The 27,314-nt window shown below is 62.6% G+C and overlaps 2 protein-coding genes across 3 annotated transcripts; one reads left to right on the top strand and one right to left on the bottom strand.

Annotated features, from left to right (window-relative positions):
• Nucleotides 1–440: 440 nt before the first annotated feature.
• Nucleotides 441–5,591, top strand: SLC22A31 (solute carrier family 22 member 31). 2 transcript variants are annotated; one of them, XM_025371220.1, is made up of 8 exons: nucleotides 441–1,440; nucleotides 1,557–1,799; nucleotides 2,024–2,192; nucleotides 2,403–2,548; nucleotides 2,650–2,758; nucleotides 2,865–3,079; nucleotides 3,792–3,903; nucleotides 5,046–5,591. In XM_025371220.1, exons 2-8 carry the CDS (start codon nucleotides 1,679–1,681, stop codon nucleotides 5,350–5,352), a joined length of 1,179 nt encoding a protein of 392 aa, XP_025227005.1. In that variant the 5' UTR covers nucleotides 441–1,440; nucleotides 1,557–1,678; the 3' UTR covers nucleotides 5,353–5,591. The 2 variants fall into 2 exon arrangements, with proteins under 2 accessions (XP_025227005.1, XP_025227004.1); XM_025371219.1 differs by having other exon boundaries at nucleotides 441–1,499; nucleotides 1,645–1,799.
• Nucleotides 5,592–5,855: 264 nt separating this feature from the next.
• CDH15 (cadherin 15) lies at nucleotides 5,856–27,290 on the bottom strand. The gene is made up of 14 exons (XM_025370901.1): nucleotides 27,190–27,290; nucleotides 19,672–19,830; nucleotides 18,892–19,047; nucleotides 15,148–15,292; nucleotides 13,642–13,802; nucleotides 12,711–12,839; nucleotides 12,048–12,233; nucleotides 10,305–10,558; nucleotides 9,324–9,466; nucleotides 8,897–9,136; nucleotides 8,301–8,540; nucleotides 7,692–7,828; nucleotides 7,385–7,543; nucleotides 5,856–6,485 (listed from the first exon to the last, which is right to left on the bottom strand). Exons 1-14 carry the CDS (start codon nucleotides 27,229–27,231, stop codon nucleotides 6,285–6,287), a joined length of 2,352 nt encoding a protein of 783 aa, XP_025226686.1. The 5' UTR covers nucleotides 27,232–27,290; the 3' UTR covers nucleotides 5,856–6,284.
• Nucleotides 27,291–27,314: the final 24 nt, after the last annotated feature.

Below are 27,314 nucleotides of genomic sequence, written 5' to 3'. Positions count from 1 at the left end.
TTCTCCATCCTCCCTGGCGCCTCTGACCCCGGTCCCCCGGCCGTCCTCCTGGGCTCCCCGCTCCGGGGCGGCCCGACGGTGCCGCAGACGCGCGCGCACGGGCCAGGCCCGCGGAGAGGCTGCTCCCAGGGGCCGGGAGGGGGCTGAATCTGGGCCTGGGGGCTGCCAGGCGCGGGGCGGCCCGGGGCTCAGGAGGACTGGAGCTGACGGCGAGGGCGGCCCGCACCGGTGGGGGAGCAGGGCCTGGAATCTGCCTCACGACCACCAGCGTCTGGAGCAGACCGTGGCTTTGGACTGACTTGCCAAGGCAGAGTCTGCTCGGAGGGACTGGGGTGGTCAGCACAGACTAGGAATGGTGGGCTTCCCATCGGCGAGGAGCGCGGAGGCTGGGCTGGAGGCAGCATTGCCTGAAGGGAAACCTTGACGGTCTGCGGGAGAAGAGATGGGGAGGCGGGGGGCAGGGACCTCCAGGCCCCTTTCATCCCTTTCCACGCTGGGGCTGAGAGCTGCCCACCGCTGCGGCAGCCTTTACCCCGCGGCCCCCACCCCCCACCTGGGAGGACCGGCCCCATTGTGGAAACTGGGACGGGGTTGCCACATCTCCGCAAGGGCTGCCTGGGGCCCTGGAACCCGCCGGGCTTCTCTCTCCACCCCGCTCGCTCCCACCTCCCACCTCCCTCCTGTTTGGCTCCTGGATCCAGGAATGCCCCATCAGCTTTCACAAAACGTCAGGTTTGAAAGTAAAATCTCGGGCATAGCACGGCCCCCAGCAGTAGATTAAGCTTGGCAAGAAGACCCAGGAACTGGAAGGGGTGGGGGGAGGCGCAGAGCTGAGGTCAAGGGTCAAGGGCCTCACCGGGAAATGCAGCTGAGCACAGCTCTCCAGCGGTTGCCCGAGTCCCTCTTGAAATGGGCAGGGCAGGGAGGGCGTGGGCAGCAGCGCAGGTGCTGGGGCTCATTTCTTAGGCCTGCGTCATGGCTATGACCCTTGGCCGGGTGGGATGGGGGCTGTGTCTATGACGCCACCGTGGCCGTCCCTTGGGTCCCTCGGAATAGGAGGTGGAAACAGGTCGGACAAGATTCGGCCCCACGTTGGGGGGAGAGCAATGGTGTGCAGGAGTGGGGAGGCCCTATCTAGGGACAAGCAGAAAAAGGGTGGGCAGATGCCCCCCGAACCCTTTGCAGGGAGTGCCAGAGTCCAGAGAGGCTGCTGTGTGACTTGGACCAAGCCCCTTGTCCTCTCATGCCTCAGTTTCCCCTTCTCTCCACGGACGGATTGAGCAGGACGTGGAGGGCCCCTTCCCATAGCCATTCTGGGACTCCTTGCACCTGTTCCCGGTGAGGAGACAGGGGAGGGTCCTGAGCTGGCCTCCACGTGGCTGCTGTTCCCCACAGTGGAACCTGGTGTGTGGAGACGGCTGGAAGGTTCCGCTGGAGCAGGTGAGCCACCTCCTGGGCTGGCTGCTGGGCTGTGTCGTCCTGGGAGCAGGCTGTGACCGGTGAGGCCCCTTCTCTTTTCCTGCTGCCCAGTAGCCCTCCCCTCCGCCTGCTCTCAGGGTTCAGCTAGACCTGGTGCTGCCAGGATGAAGGTTGGACCCTGGATTATCCTGACACTGTCCAAGCATGTCCCCCACTGCCCACCAGGTTTGGCCGCCGGACAGTTTTTGTGGCCTCCCTGATGCTGGCCACAGGCCTGGGGGCCAGTGAGGCCCTGGCTGCCAGCTTCCCTACCCTGCTGGTCCTGCGCCTACTCCACGGGGGGACATTGGCAGGGGCCCTCCTCGCCCTGTACCTGGCTCGTGAGTACCATGGGGGCTGCTGATACTGGGGGAGGGGCAGTGGGTGGCCGGAAGGCCTCTGAGGCTCCCTTGCCGAGCGCCCTGAGCTGCAGGGACAGTGAGCAGTGAGTCCCCCTTGGGCACCCCACTCCTGGGCAGGTCACTGATAGGGTCACCGCAGTTCCCCATGGAACTGTTCCATTCCTCCCCGAGGCCTCCACCTCGGCCTGTCTGTGTCTGCCCAGGCCTGGAGTTGTGTGACCCTCCGCACCGCCTGGCCTTCTCCGTGGGGGCTGGCCTTTTCTCGGTGGCAGGCACCCTGCTGCTGCCCGGCCTGGCTGCGCTTGTGCAGGACTGGCGTCTTCTGCAGGGGCTGGGCGCCCTGATGAGTGGACTCTTGCTGCTCTTTTGGGGGTAAGTGTGGTGGGAGCTGGGACAGCAGCCCCCATGGGGGCTGAGTGTGTAATTTCCCTCCCACACCAGGTAAGTGGCTGGGTCACAGGGTCATAGAGAACCACAGTGATGTCCTGCCCCAAGCCTAGGGGTAGGGTGGGGGCCCTGGCCTCTGCCTGTCCTTCCAGGAGGAGGTGGAGGGAGCCGTGGGCATCCTCACCAACCCTGCAGGTTCCCGGCCCTGTTCCCTGAGTCTCCCTGCTGGCTGCTGGCCACAGGTCAGGTAGCTCGAGCCAGAAAGATCCTATGGCACTTTGCAGAAGCCAGCGGCGTGGACCCCGAGAACAGTTCCTTGGAGGAGAGCTCCCTGGTTACAGGTCAGGCGCCTACCAGGGAGGAGGGAGATTCGGGTACTGGAGGAGGGCTTTGGAGACGCACTGCTCCTCACCCCCCTCCCCTCACGTCTCTGTGACTACAGAGCTGGCCATGCTGTCTGCGGGGAGCCCCCAGCCCCAGTACCAGTCCCCGCTGGGGCTCCTGCGCACCCAAGTCACCTGGAGAAATGGACTTATCTTGGGCTTCAGCTCGTGAGTTGAAGAAGGGCTGGGGTCCTGCACATTCCCCTGGGGGTGGGTGTGTGGTCCCCAGAGTCCCCAGCTCTGGCTGGGCCCATAGCTTTGCCCTCTCTCCCAGGCTGGTTGGTGAAGGCATCAGAGCCAGCTTCCGCCACAGCCTGGCACCTCAGGTGCCAACTTTCTACCTGCCCTACTTCCTGGAGGCCGGCCTGGAGGCGGCAGCCTTGGTCTTCCTGCTCCTGACCGCAGATCGCTGTGGACGCCGCCCCGTCCTGCTGCTGGGCACCATGGCCACAGGCCTGGCATCCCTGCTGCTCCTCGCCGGGGCCCAGTGTGAGCTTGGGGCCCCGCAGGCCATACAGGGGCCATTGTGTTTGGGCTGAGGGTCTGCCTCACCAGGGGGCCATAGTGCTGACGGGGGAGCAGCCTGGGGTGGCGGCCCAAGGCCAGCTGCTGTTTGTTTTCCTCTGATCCTTTTGGAAGGTCCCAAAGGACCTTTTGTGACTGGCCTAAAGTAAGGAGCCTGTCTGAGCCTAAAACACCTGCCCCAGCCACAGAATGCAGCACAGGCATGAGAAGTCGGGAGACCAGGCTGGGTAAAGCTCTTCCCAGAGTTCCAGGTGGCCGAGGCCGGCCATGGGCTGGCGTGGGAGGGCCCATATACTCAGGGCCGGCCACATGGTGTGTGGAGCTGGGTGCAAAATGAAATGCAGGCCTTGCTTCCAAAGTATTCAAGATTTTAGGATGGTTCTCGAAATTGCGAAGACAGTGGACAGCACAGCAGTAGCTGAGCGCAGGCTTGGGTGGAGGTGGTCGGTGTGGCTGTGACTTGGGGTCAGGATTCTAATATCCTTAGAATCCAAGCCAGGCTGGAATCAGGCTGCAGAGGACAGGTTCCCCTGCCAGGTTTCTCAGAGGGGCTGGAGAAGGAGGCCTGGGAAGTGGGTCGCCAGACAAGCAGTGTGGTTTTCTGGGGAGAGGCCTTGAGTGGCCAGGGTGGAAGGCCTTGGGGGAAAGGCTGGGAACCCCTATCCTTTGTCCTCAGATCTGCCAGGCTGGACCATGCTGTCCCTCTCTGTCCTGGGGCTCCTGGCTTCCAGGGCTGTGTCTGCACTCAGCAGCCTCTTTGCAGCTGAGGTCTTCCCCACGGTGATCAGGTGAGCTTCAGGGCTGCCCGGCCACACAGCAGGGTCCAGGGCTCCCCCTGGGGAGGAGGGCCCAGGTGGACAGGAGGCCCTGTCCCCACACCCCACTCAGGTTCCTGCCTGTGATTCCTCCATCCAGTAAGGACTCGAGGTGAAGCACTGGAGCCCCCTGCTCCTGGATGGCGGGGGCCACTGCCCGCAGAAGGCTCTGGGCAGATGACTCAGGAACTGGGAAGGGGAGGGAAGGCCATGCAGGCCTGAAGCGAGGTGTGCAGCCTGGGCGTGAGATGAGGAAGCCTCCAGCAATGGCAGAATTCCAGGGGAAACCATCACTTTCCAATCTTTTTTTTTTTTTTTTGAGATGGAGTCTCGCTCTGTCGCCAGGCTGGAGTGCAGTTGTACGATCTCAGCTCACTGCAACCTCCAACTCTGGTCCAAGCGATTCTCCTGCCTCAGCCTCCCGAGTAGCTGGGATTACAGGCACGTGCCACCATGCGCAGCTAATTTTTGTATTTTTAGTAGAGACAGGGTTTCACCATGATAGCCAGGATGGTCTCGATCTCCTGATCTCGTGATCCACCCACCTCAGCCTCCCAAAGTGCTGGGATTACAGGCGTGAGCCACCGCGCCCGGTCATTTTCTAGTCTTATAATGAACAGAGGAAAAAGTGCTCCAGGACGGGAAAGAGGTTTTCCCAAAACAATTTTTCTTTTTTTTTTTTTTTTTTTTTTTGAGACGGAGTCTCGCTGTGTCTCCCAGGCTGGAGTGCAGTGGCGTGATCTCCTCACTGCAAGCTCCGCCTCCCGGGTTCACGCCATTCTCCCGCCTCAGCCTCCCAAGTAGCTGAGACTACAGGCGCCCGCCACCACGCCCGGCTAGTTTTTTGTATTTTTAGTAGAGACGGGGTTTCACCATGTTAGCCAGGATAGTCTGGATCTCCTGACCTCGTGATCCACCCGCCTCGGCCTCCCAAAGTGCTGGGATTACAGGCTTGAGCCACCGCGCCCGGCCCAAAACAATTTTTCTAATTATCCTCAGCCAGCAAACCTTAGGCTCTGCGGAGGCTGGGCCTTCCTGCCGCTCACTCTGGAGTCACGTGCATGTCCCCAGATCTGTTGCCCCACCAGCTGCCCTCAACGCACTCTCTCCCACAGGGGGGCCGGGCTGGGCCTGGTGCTGGGGGCCGGGTTCCTGGGCCAGGCAGCTGACCCCCTGGATGCCCTGCACGGCCGACGCGGCTTCTTTCTGCAACACGTCGTCTTTGCCTCCCTTGCTGTCCTTGCCCTGCTGTGTGTCCTGCTGCTGCCTGAGAGCCGAGGCCGAGGGCTGCCGCAGTCCCTGCAGGACGCCGACCGCCTGCGTCGCTCCCCACTCCTGCGGGGCTGCCCCCGCCAGGACCACCTGCCCCTGCTGTCGCCCTCCGACTCCTGCTGGGCCGGCCACACCCCCGAGCAGCGCTAGTCCTGCCTGGTGAGCCTGGGAGCCAGAATGGGACCGAGGTCAAGGCCTGGAGCATGACTGAGTACCCCAGACATCTGGTCCAGGGGAGACACATTCGCCTCAGAAGCCCGTGTCTCAGTGCAGGTGGAGCCATGGGGACAGCATGAAGGTGTCCTCAGCCAGGCCCCAGGCACTGGGAGGCCCTGGGTCTCCTCCCTGGCCACACCCAGCAGGTGTGGAGGATAAAGGCTTCCATGGAACTGGTTCCCTGGTTTTTCCCTCAGGCCACACCTGGGGCCTGGAGGGGCCTCACCTGTGCCTGCTCCCCACCTCTGGGCTCACTAGTGAGGAGCCAGGGTGTCAGCAGCTGCTCCATAGCCCCTGTCCAGGTAGTGGCAGCCCCCGGTCGCCCCCTGCCCCAGCCAAGCAGGGTGGGATGGGGGCCCAGCTCTCAGGTCCCTGCCAGGCCAGGCCTCACTGGCCCCATCCCCTTCATGGTCAGTGTGGCACTGGGCGCCCGCCCCGCATGAGAGAGACTAGCATGGTTTTCATTCAGATTTACCCAGGAGGTTTCTGTCTTTCGTACAAAGATGAGATCCACTGGTAGGAGGCAAAGGTGGGACTAGGGGGGTGACCCCCATGGGGCTGAAGGAGACAAACTCTTCCCACCCTGGCAGGAAGGGTCCTCTTCCTGGCTGCCCCATCCACACTCAGGTTCTGCCCCCAGACTTGGGCCCTCGCCTGCAGGAAGGAGGCTGCCCCAGGCCCGTGGGAGTCAGGCCCGGTGACCTCAGGCTGCCTCTGCAGGGGCCATCGCTGCCACGCGGCCGGGGAGTGGCGTGTCCAGTTGTGCCCCAGGGTCAGGCTGTCCGGCCTCTGTGTCTGGGTAGAGGTGCCCTGGGAGAAAGACCCTCCCTGGCCCCGTGGTCCCATCTGGCCCCTTGCTCCGACCCTCATGGGTTCCCGTACATGTCTGCCAGCCGGGCGAAGCGGGGCCCCCAGTCCCTGAGGTAGTCGTAGTCTTGGTCCTCATCGCCCTGGCTGGACAAGATGGAGCTCAGGGTCCCCGCCACCGAGCCATCACCCTCGTAGTCATAGATGAGGGCTGTGTCGTAAGGCGGCACACTGGGGTCACTATCTGCAGCCTCCAAACCCTGCAAAGAGGCCAGGAGAGCTCAGGATGCACGGAGGGGCCAGCAGGTGCCCCACCGCCATGGCCACAGCCCAGGGCAAAGTCAGCTCAAGGCAGAGGCTCAGGAACGGGAAGCTGCCTATGTCTGGGGTGAGGTCTGAGGGGCACAGCAGACCTGAGGGCAAAGCGTCCTGAGGGCACAGCAGCAGGACCATGAAGAGGGGGCGGTGGACTGCCCCTTCCTCAGGATTAGGCCAGCGGCCAGCCCGTCCCCCAGGGCTCTGCCCTGCCCCAGCAAGGTGGGAAGGGGTTGCTCCCCATCACCCTGGTCTCCTCATCCCGGCGGCCCCTGTCCACTCAAGGCAGAACCTGAACCTCCCGGACACCTCCATCCGCAGGACGGCCCGCCTGCCTTTTGGAGGCTCTGTCTGCACGTCTGTCCTCTTAGCTCATGGGGACACGCACGCTCCTAACTGGGGGTGTACACCTTCGCTGAGGGCTTTCTCCGAGTCAACCCCCCACCCCAGATTTCCCATGTTCATGTTCACCCTGTGGACCGCAGGGAATCATTAACACTGCGTCCAGAGGGGCTCCTAGGGAGGCCTTGATTCCGCTGAGAGCCACCAAAGCCCAAGGGGTGCTCCCGGGGCTCCCCCACCCGCTCCACGGTGGACACAGGGCAGTGGATGGGTCTGTGGCCACCGCCACTCCATCCATGCAAAGACCTGCATGGTGGGTGGAAGCTGAGGGCCCAGTTCGGACAGTGGCAGTGGGGCTTCCACACTCCCGCTCGCACATCATCTTGCTCTGCGGTGTCCTTGGGTGGTACATAAGTGCATGCATGTGCAGGTGTGTAAATGTGCATATGTGTGTGCACCTGTGCGTGCCAGTGTGACTGGGGTGTCCCCCAGGAGCACCTACATCACTGATGAAGTCGGCGATGTCCAGGGGGCTGGTGGGCAGCGCTCGGGGTGGCTGGGGGTGCAGGCGGCTCTGTGGGGCATCTCTGCGAAGTGGCGGCGGCCCCAGAGGCAGGCTCAGCGCTGTCGGGTGACGCAGCTGGCTGATGTCGTAGGCGTCCTGTGGGCGAGGACGTGGAACAGAGCCAGGCATCCCTCGGGTGGCCCTGGTGGAGGTCTCAGGTAGAGGCTCCTGGCCAGCTTGTTGTATGAAGGCCCGCGACCTGGGTTCCTTGGGGACCCCTCCCCACCCACGCCTGCCCCCTCACCTGGTCCTCCTCCCCGCCTCCCTGCTCATCGTAGTTGAGGACATTGTCTCGAAGGTCGTCCTGGGGGCCGTGCAGCAGCCCCTTGCCCCGCGACTGCTGCCGGAACCGTGCCCGGAGTGCCACGAGCAGGACTAGCACTGGGGAATGAGGGGACGCAGGCTGGGGCCAGGAACAGGACGCGACTTCAGGGGCCGGGCTGCGAGGGAGGTGGGAAGAGGGGCGGGGCGGGGCAAAAGGGGGCATGGCTGGTAACCAGGGAAGGGGTTGAGGGGGCGGAGCTTGGGAAAGGGCGTGTCTGGCATGGAGGAGCCGGGTTGGGGAGGAGGGGGCGTGGCTGGTAAGGAGGGGCTGGCTTGGGGGATGGGGCGTGGCTGGCAAAGACTGGGCGGGGTTGAGTGGAAGGGGCGTGGCTGGTGATGAGGGTGGGGCCGGGGAGGAGGCGGGGCCGGGGAGGAAGGGGCGTGTCTTGTACTGAGGGGGGCGGGGTTAGGGAGCAGGAGCCCGAACTGGGGAGGAAGGGGCGTGGCTGGTTAGCAGCGGGCGGCCTGGGGAGGAGGGTCCGAGGGTCTGAGGGTCTGAGGGTCCAGGTGGAGGTGGGCGCTCACTCACCCAGCAGCAGGAGGGCGCTGGCCAGCACGATGACCAGTGCGCCCAGGCTGAGGCCTGTGCCACCCGCCAGCAGCGCGGCGGCCCCCGGCAGGCAGACGCCGTCCTGGCCGCAGCGGCACACGGTCACGTTCAGCGGCTGCTCGCGCTGCTGGGGCGGCTGCCCCGAGTCCCGGAGCAGCAGGCTGAGGCGGTGCAGGCCTTCGGGGACCTGGTTTCGCGGCCGCAGGCGCGCATGGCTCACTGCGGAGGGCGCCCGTGGTGAGCGAGGGCCCCCCCCCGAGGCCGCCCCTACCTCGCCTGTCCTCCTCGCGCAGAGACAGGGTGGGGAATCCCGAGATCCTGGGCCTGGGTTCCCCCCACCCTCCTCTTTCCCTGGGCGCGATAAGTAACCCTGCCCCGCACGAGGATGCAGCGGGTGCGGGGGGGACCCTGTTGCAGGACCACGGGGTTGCACGCCCCTCGGCCTCCTGCCCCTGGTCCCAGGCCGGAGTGTGGGATCCGGGAAGCGCGGCGGTGGGGGGAGCGCGGCGGTGGGGGGGCGCGGCGGTGGGGGGGGCGCGGCGGTGGGGGGGGCGCGGCGGTGGGGGAGAGCGCACCGTTGACCTGGCTGAGGCTCCAGTTTCGGCCGAGCTCTGGGAGCCTGGGGCTCAGCTGGAAGTGGAAGGGGGCCCCGTGGGGGGGCAGGTCCTCATCCGTGGCGCCCAGGAGGAGGCCGGGACCCTGGTGCGGTTCGCTGCACAGGCTGCCTGGCGGCGGCAGGGCCAGTACGGGTGCGTGGTCGTTCACCTCCAGGATCTCAATGGACAGGGTGCCGGTGGCGGTGCGGGGCTGGGGGGCTGCAGGCGAGAAGGCTGTGGCTCGGTGACCCCACCCCAACACCCCAGCCCGCCCCACCAGTCGGCTCAGAGGGGTGCGCAGCTCTGAACCCCCGGGCAGCAATGGGCAGAGCCCTTGGACACCGGCAGGGGTGCTCAGCCGGGACAAGGCCGGGTCAGGGAGCCCCAAGCCAGCTGCACCGCTCACCGTCATCCTGGGCCAGGACAATGGCTCTGTACCAGCCGCCCTTGAGGAAGGGGGACACCGGGCTTAGCACCCGCTGGGTCTGGATCCGGCCAGTGGCTGCGTCCACTTGCAACCAGTCTTCCGGGTCGTAGTCCTTGGAGTAGCTGATACAGGGGAGGGGAAGAGTGGGATCTGAGTTTATCCCAGGGCCCCACAGGTGTGGTCAGGTATGGGTGCATGACATGCACTGTACACACACACAGGCACACACACACCTACCACATGCATGCGCACATGCACACACTACACGTGTACACACACACCCTTCCATGCACACGCATGCACACACATGTATATACCACATACACATACATGCGTATGCACAGCACACACACATGCACATATATACCCATAGACACTCTCACACCTTGCACAACCCTCCCCCCACACCTATACACACGTATGCACACACACATGTACACACACGTATGCACACACACATGTACACACAACCCATGTGCATATGATGGGAGCTGCAGTCACTGGCACCTCCTGTGAGGTAAGGAAACTGAGGCTCAGGGAGGGCAGGCAAGCTGTCCAGGGCCCTGAGACAGAGTGTGGCAACCTAGTTAAGCCCCAGTCGGTGCTCGCCCTTCCTGGGCACCGCGGACACAGACAGGGATTCACAGGGCCAGGCTTGGGGTGAAATGAGATGTGAACGGCCAGTCTCTTGGGAGCAGGGGCCTCCGGGGATGGACACGGCTGGCAGGGACAGACTGTGGCATGCACAGGCTAGAGCCGGGCCTGCCCTAGGGGGTGAGGTCACCCCAACATGCACACACGGGGATGCTTGGGACTCGAGACCCTCCAGACCTTCAGGAACCCACACCAGCAAATGGCCGCTACGCCCTCTGACCCTCAGAGCCCAGGGGTCAGGGGCACCCGAAGCAGGAATGGGGCCGTTAGCCTCCTCTGCCTCCACCAGTGCCTCAGGATCCCCACCTGAGCCTCTGCAGCTGCTCTGTGTCAGGGTCCCAGGCAGAGAAGATGGCCACCAGAGTGCCTGGGGGTGCCCCCTCTGCTAGGCTGGTCCGAAGTGGGTTCTCCTGGAACACGGGGGGCTCGTTGGTGTCCTGCACATGCACGCGGACCTTGGCCTGGCTCCGCTCGGCCCTGGGGGCAGCTGCCTGCAGCGGGGCCTCATTCTGCACCAACACTTTGAGCTCGTAGTGTTCACAGCTCTCATAGTCCAAGGCCTGAGGGAAGGAAGCACAGCCCGTCACTCTCCCAATGCAAGTGTGGGCACCCGAGGGTGGGTGCCATGGGGGAGCCACTCCTTGGGTCTGTCCAGAGTGCCTGTACTTTCCTTCTGCCCTTTTTTAACCTTGAAAAAACAAATTATGCAGGACGAGAAGGCACAAATAATATTATTAAAATCCTGGTTGTGTGTGGTGGTGGTTGGGGAGAAGCCCAAGGTCCAAGTACACGCTCTGCAGGGGTTTCAGCGAGGGTCGTGGGGGGGATGTCGCCAGCCCCTGCAGTCACTTGATTTTAAATAAAGGAGATTAGGCCAGGCATGGTGGCTCACGCCTGTAATCCCAGCACTTTGGGAGGCCGAGGCGGGCGGTTCACAAGGTCAGGAGATCGAGACCACGGTGAAACCCCGTCTCTACTAAAAATACAAAAAACTAGCCGGGCGAGGTGGCGGGCGCCTGTAGTCCCAGCTACTCGGGAGGCTGAGGCAGGAGAATGGCGTGAACCTGGGAGGCGGAGCTTGCAGTGAGCCGAGATCCGGCCACTGCACTCCAGCCTGGGCGACAGAGCGAGACTCCGTCTCAAAAAAAAAAAAAAAAAAAAAAACTACATAAATAAAGGAGATCATCCTGGGTGACGTGGTTTGGCTTTATCCACTCAGGTGAAGGCTTTGAGAGCAAAACTGCATTTTCTCTGCCTGGAAACTGCTGCATCAGCTCCGGCCTGTGGTCTGCACCTTAGACCTGCCCAGCCAGACCTCAGCATCTCATGAGCCCGTTTCTTGCAGTCCATCTCTTGCTGTGTCAGTATCTAAATATATCCACATCTACACGTGCATACATATCTGTGCATGTGTCTCCTATGGCCTCTGTTTCTCTGGTAGAACCAAGACTGACACAGGTGTGCAGCTATGTTTTTGTACATGGATTTCATAGGAAAGGGAGGAAGGCCGGACAGAACAGACCGGTGTAGGGCGTCCCCTGCCTCTGGCCCTCAAGCCCCATGGGTAGCATGGCGTGGGACCCAGTCCTCAGGCTGGGGGGCCCCATGCCCTCCCACACTTTTTTTTTTTTTTTTTTTTTTTGAGACAGAGTCCCGCTCTGTCACCCAGGCTGGAGTGCAGTGGTGCTATCTCAGCTGTCTGCAAGCTCCACCTCCTGGGTTCACACCATTCTCCTGCCTCAGCCTCCTGAGTAGCTGGGACTACAGGTGCCCACCACCACGCCCGGCTAATTTTTGTATTTTTAGTACAGACGGGGTTTCACCATGTTAGCCAGGATGGTCTTGATCTCCTGACATCGTGATCCACCGCCTTGGCCTCCCAAAGTGCTGGGATTACAGGCCTAAGCCACCGCACCCGGCTGCCCTCCCCCACTCTCTCTCACCCAAGGATGAACACAAGGCCCCAGCTGCCCAGGGAATGTGACCCTGCCGGGAAGGGGCTCGGACCCCAGTGGGAGCATCTGTGTGTGCCAGCTGGGGGCCGCTCACCTTCACAATGGACAGAACACCCTCATTGGTCTTGGGGTCCGTGCGGATGGTGAACTGCCCATCGGGGTCGCCTTCCAGGATGGTAAACCTGGCCACCCAGTTGGGGGAGCCTGGCAGGTCCCTGTCCTCCACCTCCAGGCGTCCCACATCCACTCCGCTGATGGCCTCTGTGGCCTCCAAGAAGAACTGGTGGTGGGGGGGATCCCAGCCCCAGTTACCAGCAGGGCTGGGGGGAAAGCATGGGTGGGGCCCTCAGGGCCCTCAGCTCACCCACCCCTCCCACCCTCCCTCCTGCCTCCCAGCAGGAACGCCTTCCCTTGCTCCTGCCAAAGCTGCTCCCCACCCACTGGGTGTCCTCAGGTCTGTCTGTGTGAGTCACTGCCCCCCAGGGGCCTCCATGGTCCTCCTCTGTGGGCTCAGCTTCATGCTCCCTTCCCATACAGCAAGGGCCGGAGGGAGACTTGCTCCCCGATGCTAGATGGTCCCAGAGGGCCCTACGGGCTGCTTCTCCCCAAGGGCCTCTCTCCCAGCTCTGACTCCATTCACATGCTGCCACGCACCACCCCCGGGCCCATCATGAAGCCCCCTGCCTTCTGCAGGAGCCCAAGAAGGGAAGGCAGCTCTAAGCAGGGGCTACTTTTGAGGGAGGGACAGCAGCAGCACCTCGTCCCTGGTGAACTCGGGGGCATTGTCATTGATGTCATCAAGGGTGATGATGGCTGAGGCAGTGGCTGTGAGGCCGTCTCCGGACATGTCTGCCACCTGCAGGGTCAGATTGTACACCGCGACCACCTGGGGATGTGGGGCACAGGGTCAGAAGATGAGGGCCCAGGTGGGCCACATAGGGACTGGTCAGGGGCGGGAGCCAGGCCACCTGGCCAGCTCAGTTCCTACGGGAGCGCCCAGTGGGTGTTGAAGACCCCAAATGGCCCTGAGAATCCTGCCCTGATCCTAAGTGCATGCGGCTGTGGTGCTGCCCCAGCCTATGGCGCTGGATAAGCATTTACAGAGCACCTACTGTGCGCTGGGTAAGCATTTACAGAGCACCTACTGTGCGCTGGGCAAGCGTTTACAGAGCACCTACTGTGTGTTCAGTGCCTAGCATACCAGTGAGCTTGGGACCCTGCCCTGGAGAGCCGTGGTTAGTGGCAGGGACAGAAATGGACAAAGACCACATAACACAGTGTAACCAGGAGGGCTTCCCAGCGGGGCTGACTCAAGGGGGGTCTTTGGGGAGCACAGAAGTCCGAAAGCAAGGGGCAGCGGGGGCCCTGACAGAAGGAGCTAGTTATTTACTAGCGGGGAGCCGTTGCCATGAGGCTGAGAGGGAAGGGGCTGCTTGGGGAGCCCTGCCCTGTGCCGGGCCCCTCACGCTCTACGTGGACCAGATCCCTCCCGCCTGGGCCAGTGCGGCTCCTGTCTGTGCATCAGTGGGTTCACCCCACGCCATCTCCTCGGGAGCCAGGGCCACTGCCAGCTCTGCAGCGACGGTAGGGACAGAAGTGTCTGGGGTGGGCAGGCTGGGGGCAGAGGGACCCACAGGAGATGGGCTGCTCTGGCTGTGCAGGGTGGAGCTGCCAGGGTGCCACCTCACCTCACGGTCCAGCCCCACTTGCACGGTGCGGATCTCGCCTGTGAGCTCGTCGATGCTGAAGAGCTCGGGGCCGCCCTGCTGCAGGATGGAGAACCGCAGTGCTGCGTTGTCCGTCTCGGGGTCGTCGGCATCTGTGGCCTCTGCCCTGGTCACATAGGTGCCTGGGAAGCACAGGGAGGCATGAGGGTCAGCGTCCACAGGGCCGATGGGCTGGGGGCATCGTGAGGGGCACGGGGGCACCTCGTGTGCACAGGCTCCCTGGTTCCAGCACGGCTTGACCCCAGATGGGGCAGTCAGTCCATGCTGCTGTTCGCGTCACCAAGGCGGCCTACACGCGGCAACCCCCAAGTCCAGATGCTTCCCGCTGCCCCTGAAGTTCACCACGCCGTGTCCAGGCCACCGATGTGGTGGAAGCCTTTTGCCCGGCTTGTACTGTTTATGGGGTCGCAGCACTGGGACAGGTGCTGGCTCCTGTGCCTGCCCGGTGCAGGGGCTGAGGGCACTGGGTCAGACTGGGCTAGCTAGCGGGGGGCCTCCAGGAGCTGCTGGCATCCAGGGTAACAGAGGACTCATGGGCAGGCTGAACAGAGGATGCACGGGCAGGATAAAACAGAGGACACACGGCAGTTGAGTGGAGGACGCACACCGCGTCTGTGTAGGCCAGAGCCCCAGCCCCACCTGCTGTGGGAAGCAGCACTCGGGAAGGTGCTGCTAGAGGAAGCCACATGTGGTAGGGCTATGCTTCACCTCCCCCTCATTTCCCTCTCCTGAGATTTAGATCTGACTCCTCTGGCAGCTCAGGGGGACTGAGCCACCGAGGTGGGGTGGGAAGCACAGGCTTCGGGCCACACTGGGGAGCAGCTCCTGGCCGGCTGTGACCTCCCCCCCGGGACAGCTGGAGCCAGGACGTGCTGTCTGTCACCTGGGACAGAACGAGGCGCGGAGGCCGTGCCACAGACACAGGAAGGAAACTGAGGCAGGATATGAGCCTCCAAGCCTGAGCCTGGGCCAGGCCTGGCCACAGTCCCTGGTAGCCCCAGACACGAGGGGGCCTGTGTCCTTCCGCCAGGTCTTTACCACGGGCCCCCAGGGAGGTGGGAACCAGCCCGTGACTGGGGCTTGCAGGCCAACCCGGGTTTGGGGTGAATCACAACCAAGGGATGCCTGTGGGTGCTTCGGACCCTGCGTGAGTGCAGGGTGAGGATGGGGTGTGCTTGGCTCCAGATGCCCCTTCAGCAGGAGGGAGAAGTCATTTGCTTTTGGGGAGAACAGGACCCCTGAAAACCCTCCACTCCCAGGCAGATTTTTGGGTCTGAAGTTTATATTGAAATAGGAAGTGGCTTGAGTTGACCTGTGGAAACGGACATTCCTCGGAGACCTGTTTACTTATTTTTAGACTCTACAAGGGGCCTCTGGAATTCTTGCTTGAGGGACATCCTGGATTTCTGGCTTCGCAGAGCCCTTCCCTGCAGCCCCTCCCGGCCCGGGGCCGCCGTCCTGTCTCACCTGGGGCTGCGCCCTCCAGCACGCGGCCGGTGAACGCCTCCTGCAGGAACGCTGGCCGGTTGTCGTTCTGATCCACAACTACAATCTCTAGGTCCGTGGGGTCCTCCAGGGTGGATCCTCCCAGGTCCAGGGCAAACGCTCTTAGCTGTTCAAACACAGAGCAAGGGCTGGCTCTGTGGGCCCCAAATTTCTGTGGCTCCCATTAGGGGCCATGCGAAAGAGACAGCATGTTCAGACTTTGTCTCCAGCTAGAAACACCAGCTTAAACAGGAGAGAAACAGCACAGGGTGGCGTATCTGTCACAGTGGCTGAGAATGTCCCTGAACGGGAGCCACCTTCCCTTAGCAGACAGAGCAGGTGCCATTTTCCCTGCTTGCCTTGGCTGCCAGGAAGCTCACAGCTGCTTCATGTGTGACTAAAGTAAGGCTCTCAAAGGGTTCCTAATCTCTCTCCCTTTCTCTCTACGGTCTTGGTTCCTCCTGAAGTTTTATTGTGGTTGTTGTTGTTGTTGTTGTTTTATTTTTAGATGGAGTTTCGCTCTTATTGCCCAGGCTGGAGTGCAATGGCGTGGTCTCAGCTCACTGCAACCTCCGCCTGCCGGGTTCAAGCGATTCTCCTGCCTCAGCCTCCCGAGTAGCTGGGACTACAGGCACACTCCACCATGCCCAGCTAATTGTTTGTATTTTTAGTAGAAATGAGGTTTCATCATGTTAGCCAGGCTGGTCTCGAACTCCTGACCTCAGGTGATACACCTCGGTCTCCCAAAGTGCTGGGATTACAGGCGTGAGCCACCGCGCCCAGCCTCCTCCTGAAGTTTAATTCCCCTGTGCACATGACATTTTAAAGGCCTCCCATCCTTTTGGAGAATGGGCACAATTACAGTTTCCAAGTGAAAAATACTCTCTAATAACATTTGATGTAAGGGATCAAAGGACTGGTTCTCGAAGTCTAAAGGAAGATTTGGGGCAAATAAAAGGAAATTTTGCTTCCTGCAAAGGCAAAGGCAGGAAGCATCCTTTCCCCACATCAGGTACGAAATTACTTTTTCTTTTTTTTTTTTTTTTAGACAGAGTCTTGCTCTGTCACCCAGGCTGCAGTGCGGTGGTGCGATCTTGGCTCACTGCAAGCTCCACCTCCTGGGTTCATGTCATTCTCCTGCCTCAGCCTCCCGAGTAGCTGGGACTACAGGCGCCGCCACCATGCCCGGTTAATTTTTTGTATTTTTAGTAGAGACGGGGTTTCACCGTGTTAGCCAGGATGGTCTTGATCTCCTGACCTCGTGATCCGCTCGCCTCAGCCTCCCAGAGTGCTGGGATTACAGGCGTGAGCCACCACCATGCCTGGACTTTTTTTTTTTTTCTTTTTGAGATGGCGTCTCGCTCTGTTGCCCAGGCTGGAGTACAGTGGTGTGATCTCGGCTCACTGCAACCTCCACTTCCTGGGTTCAAGTGATTCTCCTGCCTCAGCCTCCCAAGTAGTTGGGATTACAGGTGTGTGCCACACCTGACTAATTTTTTGTATTTTTAGTAAAGACAGAGTTTTGCCATGTTGGCCAGGCTGGTCTTGAACTCCTGACCTCAGGTGATCCCCCCGCCTCGGCCTCCCAAAGTGCCAGGATTACAAGCATGAGACTCTGCGCCCAGCCCAAAATGACATTTTGGAGAGGGCAGACTGTGGGAGGGCAGGCTGGGGGAGGGCAGGCTGGGGGAGGGCAGGCTGGGGCTGGGCAGGCTGGGGGACGGCAGGCTGGGGCTGGGCAGGCTGGGGGAGGGCAGGCTGGGGCTGGGCAGGCTGGGGGAGGGCAGGCTGGGGCTGGGCAGGCTGGGGGACGGCAGGCTGGGGGAGGGCAGGCTGGGGGACGGCAGGCTGGGGCTGGGCAGGCTGGGGGAGGGCAGGCTGGGGGAGGGCAGGCTGGGGCTGGGCAGGCTGGGGGAGGGCAGGCTGGGGCTGGGCAGGTGCCTGCAGGGAGTATAGATGGGGTTCTGGGCTCCAGGGCTCCCTCCTCTTGCTCCCACTGCCCTGTCTTCTTCTTCTTTTTTCTTTTTTGAGACAGAGTCTCTCTCTGCCACCAGGCTGGAGTGCAGTGGCAAGATCTCAGCTAACTTCAACCTCTGCCTCCCGAGTTCAAGTGACTCTCCTGTCTCAGCCTCCTGAGTAGCTGGGATTACAGGTGCATGCCAGAATGCCCAGCTAACTTTCGTACTTTTTAGTAGAGACAGGGTTTCACCATGTTAGCCAAGATGGTCTTGATCTATTGACCTTGAGATCTGCCTGCCTCAGCCTCCCAAACTGCTGGGATTATGGGCATGAGCCACCGCGCCCGATCCTCTTTTCTTTTTCTTTCTTTTTTTTTTTTTGAAACGGAGTCTCGCTCTGTCACCCAGGCTGGAGTGCAGTGGCGCAATTTCGGCTCACTGCAAACTCTGCCAACCGGGCTCACGCCATTCTCCTGCCTCAGCCTCCCGAGTAGCTGGGACTACAGGCACCCACCACCACACCTGGCTAATTTTTTGTATTTTTAGTACAGATGGGGTTTCACCGTGTTAGCCAGGAGGGTCTTGATCTCCTGACCTCATGATCCACCCGCCTCGGCCTCCCAAAGTGCTGGGATTACAGGCATGAGCCACCGCACCCGGCCTCTTCTTCTTCTTCTTCTTCTTCTTCTTCTTTTTTTGTTTTTTGAGAGAGGGTCTTCCTCTGTCACCTAGGCTGAGCACAGCGGCGCAATCACAACTTAGGCAGCGTTGATCTCCGGGGGGATCCTGGCACCTCAGCCTTCCAAGTAGCTGGGACCACAGGCATGCAGCAACACTGCTGGCAATTTTACCGTTTTTTAAAATTTTTGTAGAGATAAGGCCTCACTTTGATGCCCAGCCTGGTCTCGAACTATTGGCTTCAAGCAATCCTCCTGCCTCGGCCTCCCGAAGTGCTGGGATTCCAGGTATGAACCACCGCGCCCAGCACTCACTGCCCCTTCTCTCAGACCTCAGAATCCCAGGGGCATCAGTGGTTTCTTCCCTGACTAATCCCACTCCCGAGAACAGTGGCGGCCACTGGGATCAACATTATTTTGGGGCCAGGCGTGGTGGCTCCCGCCTGTGATCCCAGCACTCTGGGAGGCCGGGCACGGTGACTCAGGGCTGTAATCCCAGCACTTTGGGAGGCCAACATGGTGAAACCCCGTCTCTACTAAAAATACAAAAATTAACTAGGCATGGTGGTGGGCGCCTGTAATCCCAGATACTCAGGAGGCTGAGGCAGGACAATCGCTTAAACCCGGGAGGTAGAGATTGCAGTCTGTCGAGATTGTGCCACTGCACTCCAGCCTGGGCGACAGAGTGAAGCTCCAACTCACAAAAAAACCCCAAAAAACACTATTTAGAGATTCTTCACGACGTTCCTGAGCTCCCAGGACCAGTGCGGAGCTGGCTGTGGTGGAGCCACAAAGCTACAGTGGCTGCAGCGCGCTCCTCCCGGGCAGAACCACGCCGCTCCTCCACGGGACCTCTGTCTGCCCTCCAGTTAAACGGGAACATCACCCTAAACAGCTGCCTCCTCAGGCTGCAGGGCCTTGGTCCCAGACCCCTGTACCTGGCCCCTCACTTAAGGGTGTCTGGATCTTGCAGGACCAGCAGTCTGGCCTGAAGCCCACCGAGCTGGAGGAGAAGCCTGATGGGGAGGAGGAGTACTGGATTCCCACCAGGCCTGCTTGACGGGCACAGGCCGGACCATGCAGATCCGTACCCTGAAGCGGTCGGTCTTCTCACGGTCCAGCGTGGCATTGAGGAACACCTTCCCCGTGAACTTGTCGATAGAGAAGACGCCCCGGGGCTCCTCGTCCACGCCGGGTCCCTGGATGCTGTAGATGACGCTGCCCAGCTGCTGCTTGTCTGACTTGATCTGTGGGGCAGGAAATGGGGCTGGGGAGAGCTGCTGCGGGCGGGGGCCTCTGCCCTCTCTGCAGCCCCTCAGGCCCCTCCCTGGCTGACAGCAGGGCAGGCCGAACCCTCCTAGGACTGGAGGATGGAGCCTGGTACCCAGTGAGGAGCTGTGCTGGGCTGGGGACAGCTCAGCTTGTGGCCCCAAGGGTGCCCCGTCCTGCAGCCTCATTTCAGGCTCAGCCCCTGGTGTCCTCAGGGCCCTGGTCTCTGGGGTGATTTTGGGTGTGTGAAGCTGACACCCCGCAAGGCAGTTCACCTTCACCTCCATCTGCTCAGCGTCGGCGAACACGCAGACAAAAATCACGCCCGAGCGTGCAGCCTAACGTGGAATGTGTCCACCAGAGGTGCACGTGGCGTGGGAGCAGCTCTGGACTCCCCTGAGGCCTGGGGCAAAGGGGAGGGTTTGAGCCCTGCTGTAGACCCAGGTTGGAAGCCCAGAGCCCTGGCAAGGTGGGTGAGTCCTGCCCCAGCTCTGCCCTGAAATGGGGCCCCGCTGGCTCCCAGGAGACCTTTAGGGAATGAGGGAGGCCCACTGGGGACCAGCCCACCCCTTCCTCCCCTCCCGCCCCCTCCACCCGCTCACCTGAACCAGGGGGTAGGGGAGACGCTTGTGGTTCTCGGATACACTGATCGGTGGGATGACCCAGGCCCTCCGCACGCGGCTTGGGGCAGGCGCCCGGCGCCAGGGGTACAGGGTGGTGGGCCTCCTCTGTCCAGGAACCCCCAAAGACAGGCAGAGGCTCTGCAACAAAGACAGATTCGTCCCACAGCACTGTCTCCCGGAGCCCTGGGCAGCAGTGTGCAGCTGGGAGCTGTGGCTGGTGAGGAGGCCACAGGGCGCAGCTTCCCTCGGCCGGCGAGTCAGTGCACATTGGCGCACTGCGGCTTCCACACACAGGGCTGCGTCACACGACGGCAAAGGCACGTGGGCCCCACCCCCATCAGGCTGAGCTGGGGCCTTGGTGGCCACACCCCAAGTACTGGCCCTCAAAGCCCCGATCCAGCTGCCCCCGAGTTTCCCACGGGGCCCACGCAGCAGCCAGGCTGTCTGCAGCCCCTGGCGAGTGCATGTGGCCGCTGGGAGGTAGCGCTAGGGTTCTAGGCGTCTGGCTGAGAGGGACACCTGAGATTCACCCAGTGGGAACACAGCCTCACCCCAGGTGCCAGGGTAGCCGTGCACACAGCAAGCCCCTGGGCCAGCCAGGGCTGGGGGGAGCGTGGGGGTCCTGACTCCGAATGACCCTAAGAAACCAGTGGCGGTGCCCGTGGGCACGGTGGGCTGGCTGTGGAGGGTCCCGGGGAGTGGCAGGGGAGGTGCCTGCGGGAAAGTGCCCATCGCCCTCCACCTCTCCAGGCACTTTGTAGGAACGGACTCCCAGGATGCGAGAGTTCAGCTCCAGTCCATCCAGAGCAGCTAGAAATGTATCCCCAGTTTGTACAGTGGCCCCCATCTGGACCACGCTGGTCTGTCAGGACCCACCAGGTCAGGGCTGGGCAGTCAGCGCTGGTGGTGTGGGTTCCTGAGACCGGCTGGGCCGGGGCCAGGTCTGCCTCGGTGGGGCTTGTTGTGGCTGCACAGCTAAGAGGGACATGGCTGGGGACAGGGGGCAGCCCCACCCCCAGCCTTGCTGCTTTCTCCCAGAATGGGGTACCTTGGTGCAGTCTTCACCTCTTCACCCCAATACTTCAGCTGCTGGGACCCTGGTGTGCCCATCTCCTCCTCTCCCACATTAGGGGCTGGGGTGCACTGTTTGTAATGCACACAGGAAGCCCCAGTGCTCAGGGATGAGGCCTGGGCAGAGCGTGGGGCTGCAGAGGGAGACGCCGTGCACCCCACCCTACTCCAGGGCTGGGACGACCCTTGGGCCAGTCAAGACCCCAAAGTGGAGGCAGCTGCCCCCAAATTCTCCCGAGGTCCTGACGGTCAGCAACTTTTGTGACCACAGATGGCCCCACACCCACCCCTCAGATGGGGAAACTGAGGCCTAAGAAGGGACCCAAGTCAAAGAGCCGGGTGGGGAGGGGCACTCGTAGTGACCCCAAAAGCACATCCTGAATTTTCCTGTTTTAAAAATGCGGTCACCATACCCAGCTCCTAGCCTGGGCCTTGGGCCTGAGCCCTGGCCTCCCAGGGTGCCTGGCCCCACCTTGGTCAAAGGGAAGCTTAGAGACGGTGGGTCCTGCCTGTGCTGGGACCCCCAGGACACCTGTGCTTGGGACCCCCTGAGCCTGGGGAGTTAGTGTTGCTGGATGGGCTGCATGGCTTCTTCCTGAAAGACCCCGACCCTAAAGCACAGCCTGGCAGAAGCTGCCACAACTGACAGGACGTGGCTCTGGGCTGACCCCACTTGGCGTGGCACAGACATGGGGGTCACCCCTGAGCTCCCGGGTCAGGCTGATGCCTGGTGCAGCTCGTGGGGGCACAGAGTCCGCCTGGACTCGGTGAGGGCAGGAGGGGCCGGGGCTGGGGGAGAGGCCGGGGAGAGGGACGTGAGGGAGGAAGAAACAGGGCTGCCCCCTCCCCATCCCCTGTGCCTTGGGCCTGGCTAGGAGCTGTCTGTGCACCCCCCAGTCCTGGGGGTCTCCAGGCTCCTGGCCCTTCTCTTGGGTGACCCTCCTCCCCGGAGGCCCCCTCCCACCCAACAGTGCTCTCCTAGCTGCCAGAATGTTCTAGATCTGTATCATCCAAGACCCACAGGCCACAGGGGGCTGCTGAGCCCTTGAAATGTGCAAAACCGAGGAGCTGCGTCCCCTTTCGTCTCGCTGCGGCTAAGGCCCATGTGTGGCCAGCACCCAGCCCCACATGCCCAGTGCTCACAGCCTCAATCAGCCTTGGCGAGGGTCCCCCGACTTTCCCAGCCCCCCACTGCAGGGCTGTGTGGGTGAGAGACCTGAGCCCCCCGCTCACAGTGTGTAACGAGGGCGTGGCATCTGCATCGTCCCAGTAATGGAGGCTACAGAGGAAGGTGCTGAGTTGGGGTGGGCAGGGTGGGAAGCTTCCAGGACCCTGTGGCCAGGGTTGTGGTGGGGGTGGCAGCAGCTCCCCAAGGCACAGACCCTAATGCAGAGACAGGGCAGCCTCCTGCACCACCTGGCTGGGGAGGGGTACAGAGACCCCCTGCCCCATGCTGTGCTCTCTGGGGCACCCCTATCCAGGACAAGCCCTCAGGCTGCTGGGTTGCCATGGGGGCAGGGGGATGGCTGGGAGGTGCGGGGGGTCCTGGGTAGGCGATGGGGAGTCTGGAGGCAGAGCAGGCCCCAAACACCACCCACCACACACAAACTCCTCAGCTCCCCTTTCAGACAGGGCCCCCATCTCAACACCACCGTCTTCACGGCCTGCTCCTGAGCTCCTTCCTCTGGACAGCAGGTGGGCTGGGGTCTAGGGAGGCTCATGGGACTCCCCAGCTGGCACCAGGTCCTGTGCCTACCACAGGGGTGTGCTGGTCATGCCACGCCAACACCTAGAACAGCTCCCCACATTGTGCAAGTGGAGGGAGCGCTGAGTCAGCCCTGGTAAGTGGGACCCTGCACGGGAGGCCTCACCCAGCTCCCCCCTGGAAATGGAGCACTGAGAACTGGGGGTGTCAGAGCTGGGCAAGCCAGGCCACCCCTCCCCCGCAGAACCACAGACCTCCACGGCTACTCTGGCCACCACGCCACTGCTGGCTCTGAGGCTGCCCACTCTCCTCAGCCCCGCGCCAATGCCTCACCCTCCAGTGCCGCCCGCTCCTGCTGGCTTTGCCGAGACTTCAGTCTAGGCAGGGGCTGGGACGTGGGGGCAGGTGGCCTTGAGAGGAGGCAGCGGCTAGGGGCTGGTACGTCTGAGTGGGCAGGGGCCGGGAAGGAGATGTCGGCATGGCCAGGAAGCCTGTTAGGCTGAACCTCCATTAGGCTTGGCCTCTGTCCTCCACCACTGGCAGCTTACCCCGTGTGGACGAGCAAGGCCCAGGCTGCCCATCTGCCCACCCTGCGATGAGGCATTGGGGCCTCTCACTCTGACTGTGTCCTGTCCCCAAGGCTGGCCCAGTACACAGAGGTCCCCACAGGCAGTGGCAGCAGCGTCCAAACCAAGGCCGACTTCCACGGGGTTCTTGGCCCTCGGCCAGCAGGACCTGGGCCCCTCCATGGTCTCCTGGGAGTCCAGAGAGTAGCAAACACTTGGGCAGGAAGCAGGGAGAGGACGGGTGGGGGCTCCTCAGGCTCCCAGGCGGGGGACCCTGCCGGGGAAGCTCTCTGCCAGCTGACAGATGGCGGCCCTGGCCTCAGAGCCTGCCAGCGCCCACAGAGCACAAGCCACTTCCAGGGCAGGGCAGGTCCTGCCAAGTGGAAACCTGCCTGCCCAGCATGGGGCCTTTATCAGCCTCGGTGGGCACAGGGTCTGTTTCCGGCCCTGGCTGTGCAGCTTTGCACTGGGCCTTGCCTCTCCCCCTCTCCCTTGGTCCTCCCAACCCCCGGGAGCCTGTGGTGGTCCCCTCATCTCCCAGCTCTGGGCAGAGCCTGAGGCGTTTGCCCGAAGCCACACAGAGCCAGGAGCCACATGGGGTCTGAGACCCAAGCCAGGCTCTGAACCACATGCTCTGAAGGAAACCCAGCCACAGAGCCATGCCTGCCTTGGGCTAGGCCTGGGCATGAGGCAGGGAGACCCCAGGCTATAAGAACCCCACATGGCTGAGGGGAAGGGGCCACCCCCACCAGGGCAGAAGTTTCCATCTGCTCCCTGCCCAGCTGCCACCAAACCTGGGCCGGCCCTGTTCCCCCACCCTCCAGCTGCCTCCACTGGAGACCTTCCAGTCACACTGGGCCGGGTGCGGTCAAGGCAGAGGCTGGGAGTCCTGGGCCCAGGCCTGTCCACAGCCTGAGTTCACCAGGTCACAGTGGCCGCAGTGCCTTGGCAGGGCCCACTTGCCCAGATCACAGCCGGTGTGGGTGTGGGTGGGCAGGCAGGCCGCGGCCCACTTCCGGCTCTCCAGTTCTCAAAGCTGGCTCTTTGTCTTCCCACCCCACCCCTGTCCCAGAAGACGTGGCCAGGGGAGGGAGGGCCTGGGAGCTGTCTTGGGGAGATCGGGACATCCGGTGCCCAAGACAAAGCCACATCAACACGGCCAGCCCACAACCCTGCACCTGGTCTAGGGGACGCGAGCACCCTGGGAGGCGGAATTTGTGGACACCTGTCCACTTCTCTCTGTCTCCCACCCAAGCCAAGCAAGACCAATGGACATTAGTGACTTGCTTCCCCACAGTGGTTCCCCAGTGACACCCCCAAGCTCATCCTCGACTGGGCCCTTAGCCAAGAACCTGGAGGGAAACATCTTGAAGCCCTTGAGACGTCTGGGGCCACCGCGCTGGAGCCGAGCGCCTGGGACTTCACGCCTCTCTTGGGGTCTGCTCCTCGCCCGACACTCAACCCCAAGGGGCTGCTGCGTGAGAAAGGCCCCCGCATGCACTGAGCGCTCACTAGAGTTTACAAACACCACTGCGAGGTGGGAATGGGGTTTACGGACACCACTGCGAGGTGGGAATGGGGAGAAGTTCTGGGGCCGACCTCACACTCCTGCTCACCCGATTTTCCAAGGAAGGGCACTGTGAGATTCTAGGAACACCCTTGGTGGGCACGTGGGTGGGTTTGCCTGGGAAGGGAGTGTGAAGGCCCCTCAAGTTTCTCAGGCTTCAACCCCTCCCCCAGGCTGGAATCTGGGGCCACCCTGTTCCTGGATGGCCAGGCATGCCAGGAATGGCCCCAGCTGTCAGCCTGGCCCAGAGCAGCTGCAGCATCTTCTCTGGGCCCCACCCTCTCTAGCTGCTGCAGGCTTCAGAGAAGGGATGTGGAAGAAGAGGCGTGGAGGCAGCTGTCCCCTCCAAAGCACGGTGTCTGGGGCTGTCCTGCCGCTGTGGGAAGAACAGTGGTCTGGGAGCCACTCCCCTTCTTGGCCTTGGTCACAGTCACCTGAGCTAACAGCCTCCACCTGGCCCGCAGGGTGCTGCTGACTCTCTCCCAGAGACCAAGGGGCTCCCAAAACCCAGATGCAGAAGTGGGGCGCTTCCCAGCAGGCTGGGGCTCTCTGTGAGTCCGCAGTGCTGCCCCAGACCTCAGCTGCCTCCCAGCTGGGGTGGGGTCCCAGGTGTAGAACCAGCAACTAGGGATGGTGTGGGTGCAGCAGGCTTGACGGGCCAGTTCTGAAGACACAGTCTGCCCCCTACCTCCCTCCAGGTGGGGCTGAGTGAGCTCAAAAATCAGAGGTGGCCCGAGCAGGGGAGCAACCCCTCACTTGGAGAAGGCCCTGATGGGACCACGCTGCCTGCCTGGGGGCTCACCAGGAGGCGGCCTGGGACCCCTAGGCTGCCCAGGAGAGCACACAGTCCTGAAAGCTGAGCCGGTGGGGGAGGCGCAGGCAGGGTCCTGACACGGACATATTTTGCCTCATAGTGGAGTGAATTTGAGCTTTGGCTGTAGACCCCTTGCCAGCTGGCCCCCACCTCCACCAACTCCTCCAGCCTCCAGCTGTCGGCGGAGGGGGCTATCGTCCCCCAGCCCTGGGGGAGAAAAGAAGGGATAGTGAGAGGGGAGGCTTCTGGGGAGGGAGAGGTCCTGCCTGCCTCCCCACCTGCCACAGAGCCCCCCAGGGCCTGTTGAAAGGCAAACACTCCCAAATCCAAAGGAAGAGGTCTCAAGGAATGTTTCCACAGGCGCCAGCCTCCCCACCACCATGCCCCGGGTTGGGGTGCCAGGGAAGAAACGCTGTCCCCAGGGCAGGTGGAGAAGGGCCCTGGAGGCATGGAGCCCCCCAGGCTGCGCTCCCCGGCAGAGGGCTGAGGGGTGGTGAGCCTGAGGGTGAGCACGCATGCTGAACCACCCTCTCCCCCCGCCACTGTCTCCAGTTGGGGGAGTGGGGGGGTGGCAGGAGCTGTGGTGCCCCTCAGGGACAGCTGCTGGAGGGTCTGGCTGGCCAGGCGCCTGGTCAGCTGCCAGGGGCTGAAATTGGAGCCAGCTGGAGCCAGGAGGCCTGTGGGAATGAGGGGACTCAGGAAGCCCCTTCAGTGGGGGCTGGGAAAGGAGTGGCTTCCCTTACTCACTGTGTCCAGCACTCCCTCACCACCCTGGGACCGCAAGAGCCACGAATGTTGTGAGTGCCGCTAAGCCCTTTATGTGCATTCTCTTAAACTGGCAAGAGGCTGCCCTCTTGTACCCAGTGACGTCCCAACCACAGCCAGCTGTGCCCCAGCCCAGTCCCTGGGGGCTGAAGCCACTGAGGCCACATCCTCCATGTCCAGGCCCCCCTAGGGGGTGAGGAGACGTGGCTCCAGCTAGGCAGGACCCATGGCGGGTGTGGGGGGCCGAGGCCTGGGCTTCCTTCCACGCTGGCTTTCTCCCATGTTGGAGAGACCACAGTGCCAGCAGTCCAGAGAAGATTTTTAGAGGCAGAGTCCAGCAACCTCTGGGGGCCGGGCCCCCAGGCCTGATCACCCCAGGCAGCTGCTGCAGGGGCCCAGGTGAAGCCCAGGAACCCAGGGCTGCCACACACCACTCGGCAAGGTCCTGTGTGTCGGGACTTGGCTCAGGCTGGGCCCTTCCAATCGAGAAATAGCCCTGAGTGTGAGTTCCTGGGGGCAGGGCCTGCAGCCACCCCTGCTAGACGGGAACTTGGGGTGGGGGGTTTGGACACCACCCAAGACTAGCCAGGGATCATGTGCCCGCCGCAGGGAGTCCCTATGGAAACCTGGCCGCCAGGGCCGCCAGACAGGGGCGCTCCTGTCGCTCCCGCCTCTCTCTGCTCCACTCAAGACTGGCAATCCCCCGACCCCGGCAGGGGTCCCTCCAAAGACAGGGCACGGCCTGCTGGATGGTCCCTGCCTGACCCCAGCAGGACTCTGCAGTCCTGGGGGTGAGTCCACCAGGTGGCGGGTTTGGTTGCACTCACTCCCCACAACCTCGGGAGGGCGCCCCCACCCCAGGGACCCACCCGGGGCCACTCAGCTCACAGGTCCCCAAAGGCGGCCAGGGCTAGTGGTTCTGGGGGAGACCTGTGCGGCTGCAGTTGAAGACACTGTCCCGCAGGGCCTGGGGAGGCAGCGGGGACCCGCGCAGGTGCGGATGCCTTACCTGGGCCAGCAGCCCGAGGACGAGGAGGAGAGCGGCGTCCATCGGGGCCGAGGCGGGAGCGGGGCCGGAGTGCACCCGCGACCCGAAGGAGCGAGTCCCGGCTGAGTGACAGCGCAAGTGCGCGG

This window comes from Theropithecus gelada, chromosome 20 (assembly GCF_003255815.1).
Source record: "Theropithecus gelada isolate Dixy chromosome 20, Tgel_1.0, whole genome shotgun sequence".
NCBI classification, from domain to species: domain Eukaryota; kingdom Metazoa; phylum Chordata; class Mammalia; order Primates; family Cercopithecidae; genus Theropithecus; species Theropithecus gelada.
This window is presented reverse-complemented; position numbering and strand designations above follow the sequence as displayed.

What these genes read in the sequence shown, in the direction of transcription:
- SLC22A31 (XM_025371220.1), top strand. Translation starts at nt 1,679, where the DNA reads ATGCTGGCCACAGGCCTGGGGGCCAGTGAGGCCCTGGCTGCCAGCTTC. An exon ending in GGAGAGCTCCCTGGTTACAG is followed by an intron (nt 2,549 to 2,649) that starts GTCAGGCGCCTA and finishes CTGTGACTACAG; the next exon opens with AGCTGGCCATGCTGTCTGCG. An exon ending in GCTCCTCGCCGGGGCCCAGT is followed by an intron (nt 3,080 to 3,791) that starts GTGAGCTTGGGG and finishes CTTTGTCCTCAG; the next exon opens with ATCTGCCAGGCTGGACCATG.
- CDH15 (XM_025370901.1), bottom strand. Translation starts at nt 27,231, where the DNA reads ATGGACGCCGCTCTCCTCCTCGTCCTCGGGCTGCTGGCCCAG. An exon ending in TCCCCTACCCCCTGGTTCAG is followed by an intron (nt 19,048 to 19,671) that starts GTGAGCGGGTGG and finishes CCTGCCCCACAG; the next exon opens with ATCAAGTCAGACAAGCAGCA. An exon ending in GAGCAGCTGCAGAGGCTCAG is followed by an intron (nt 9,467 to 10,304) that starts GTGGGGATCCTG and finishes CCCCTGTATCAG; the next exon opens with CTACTCCAAGGACTACGACC.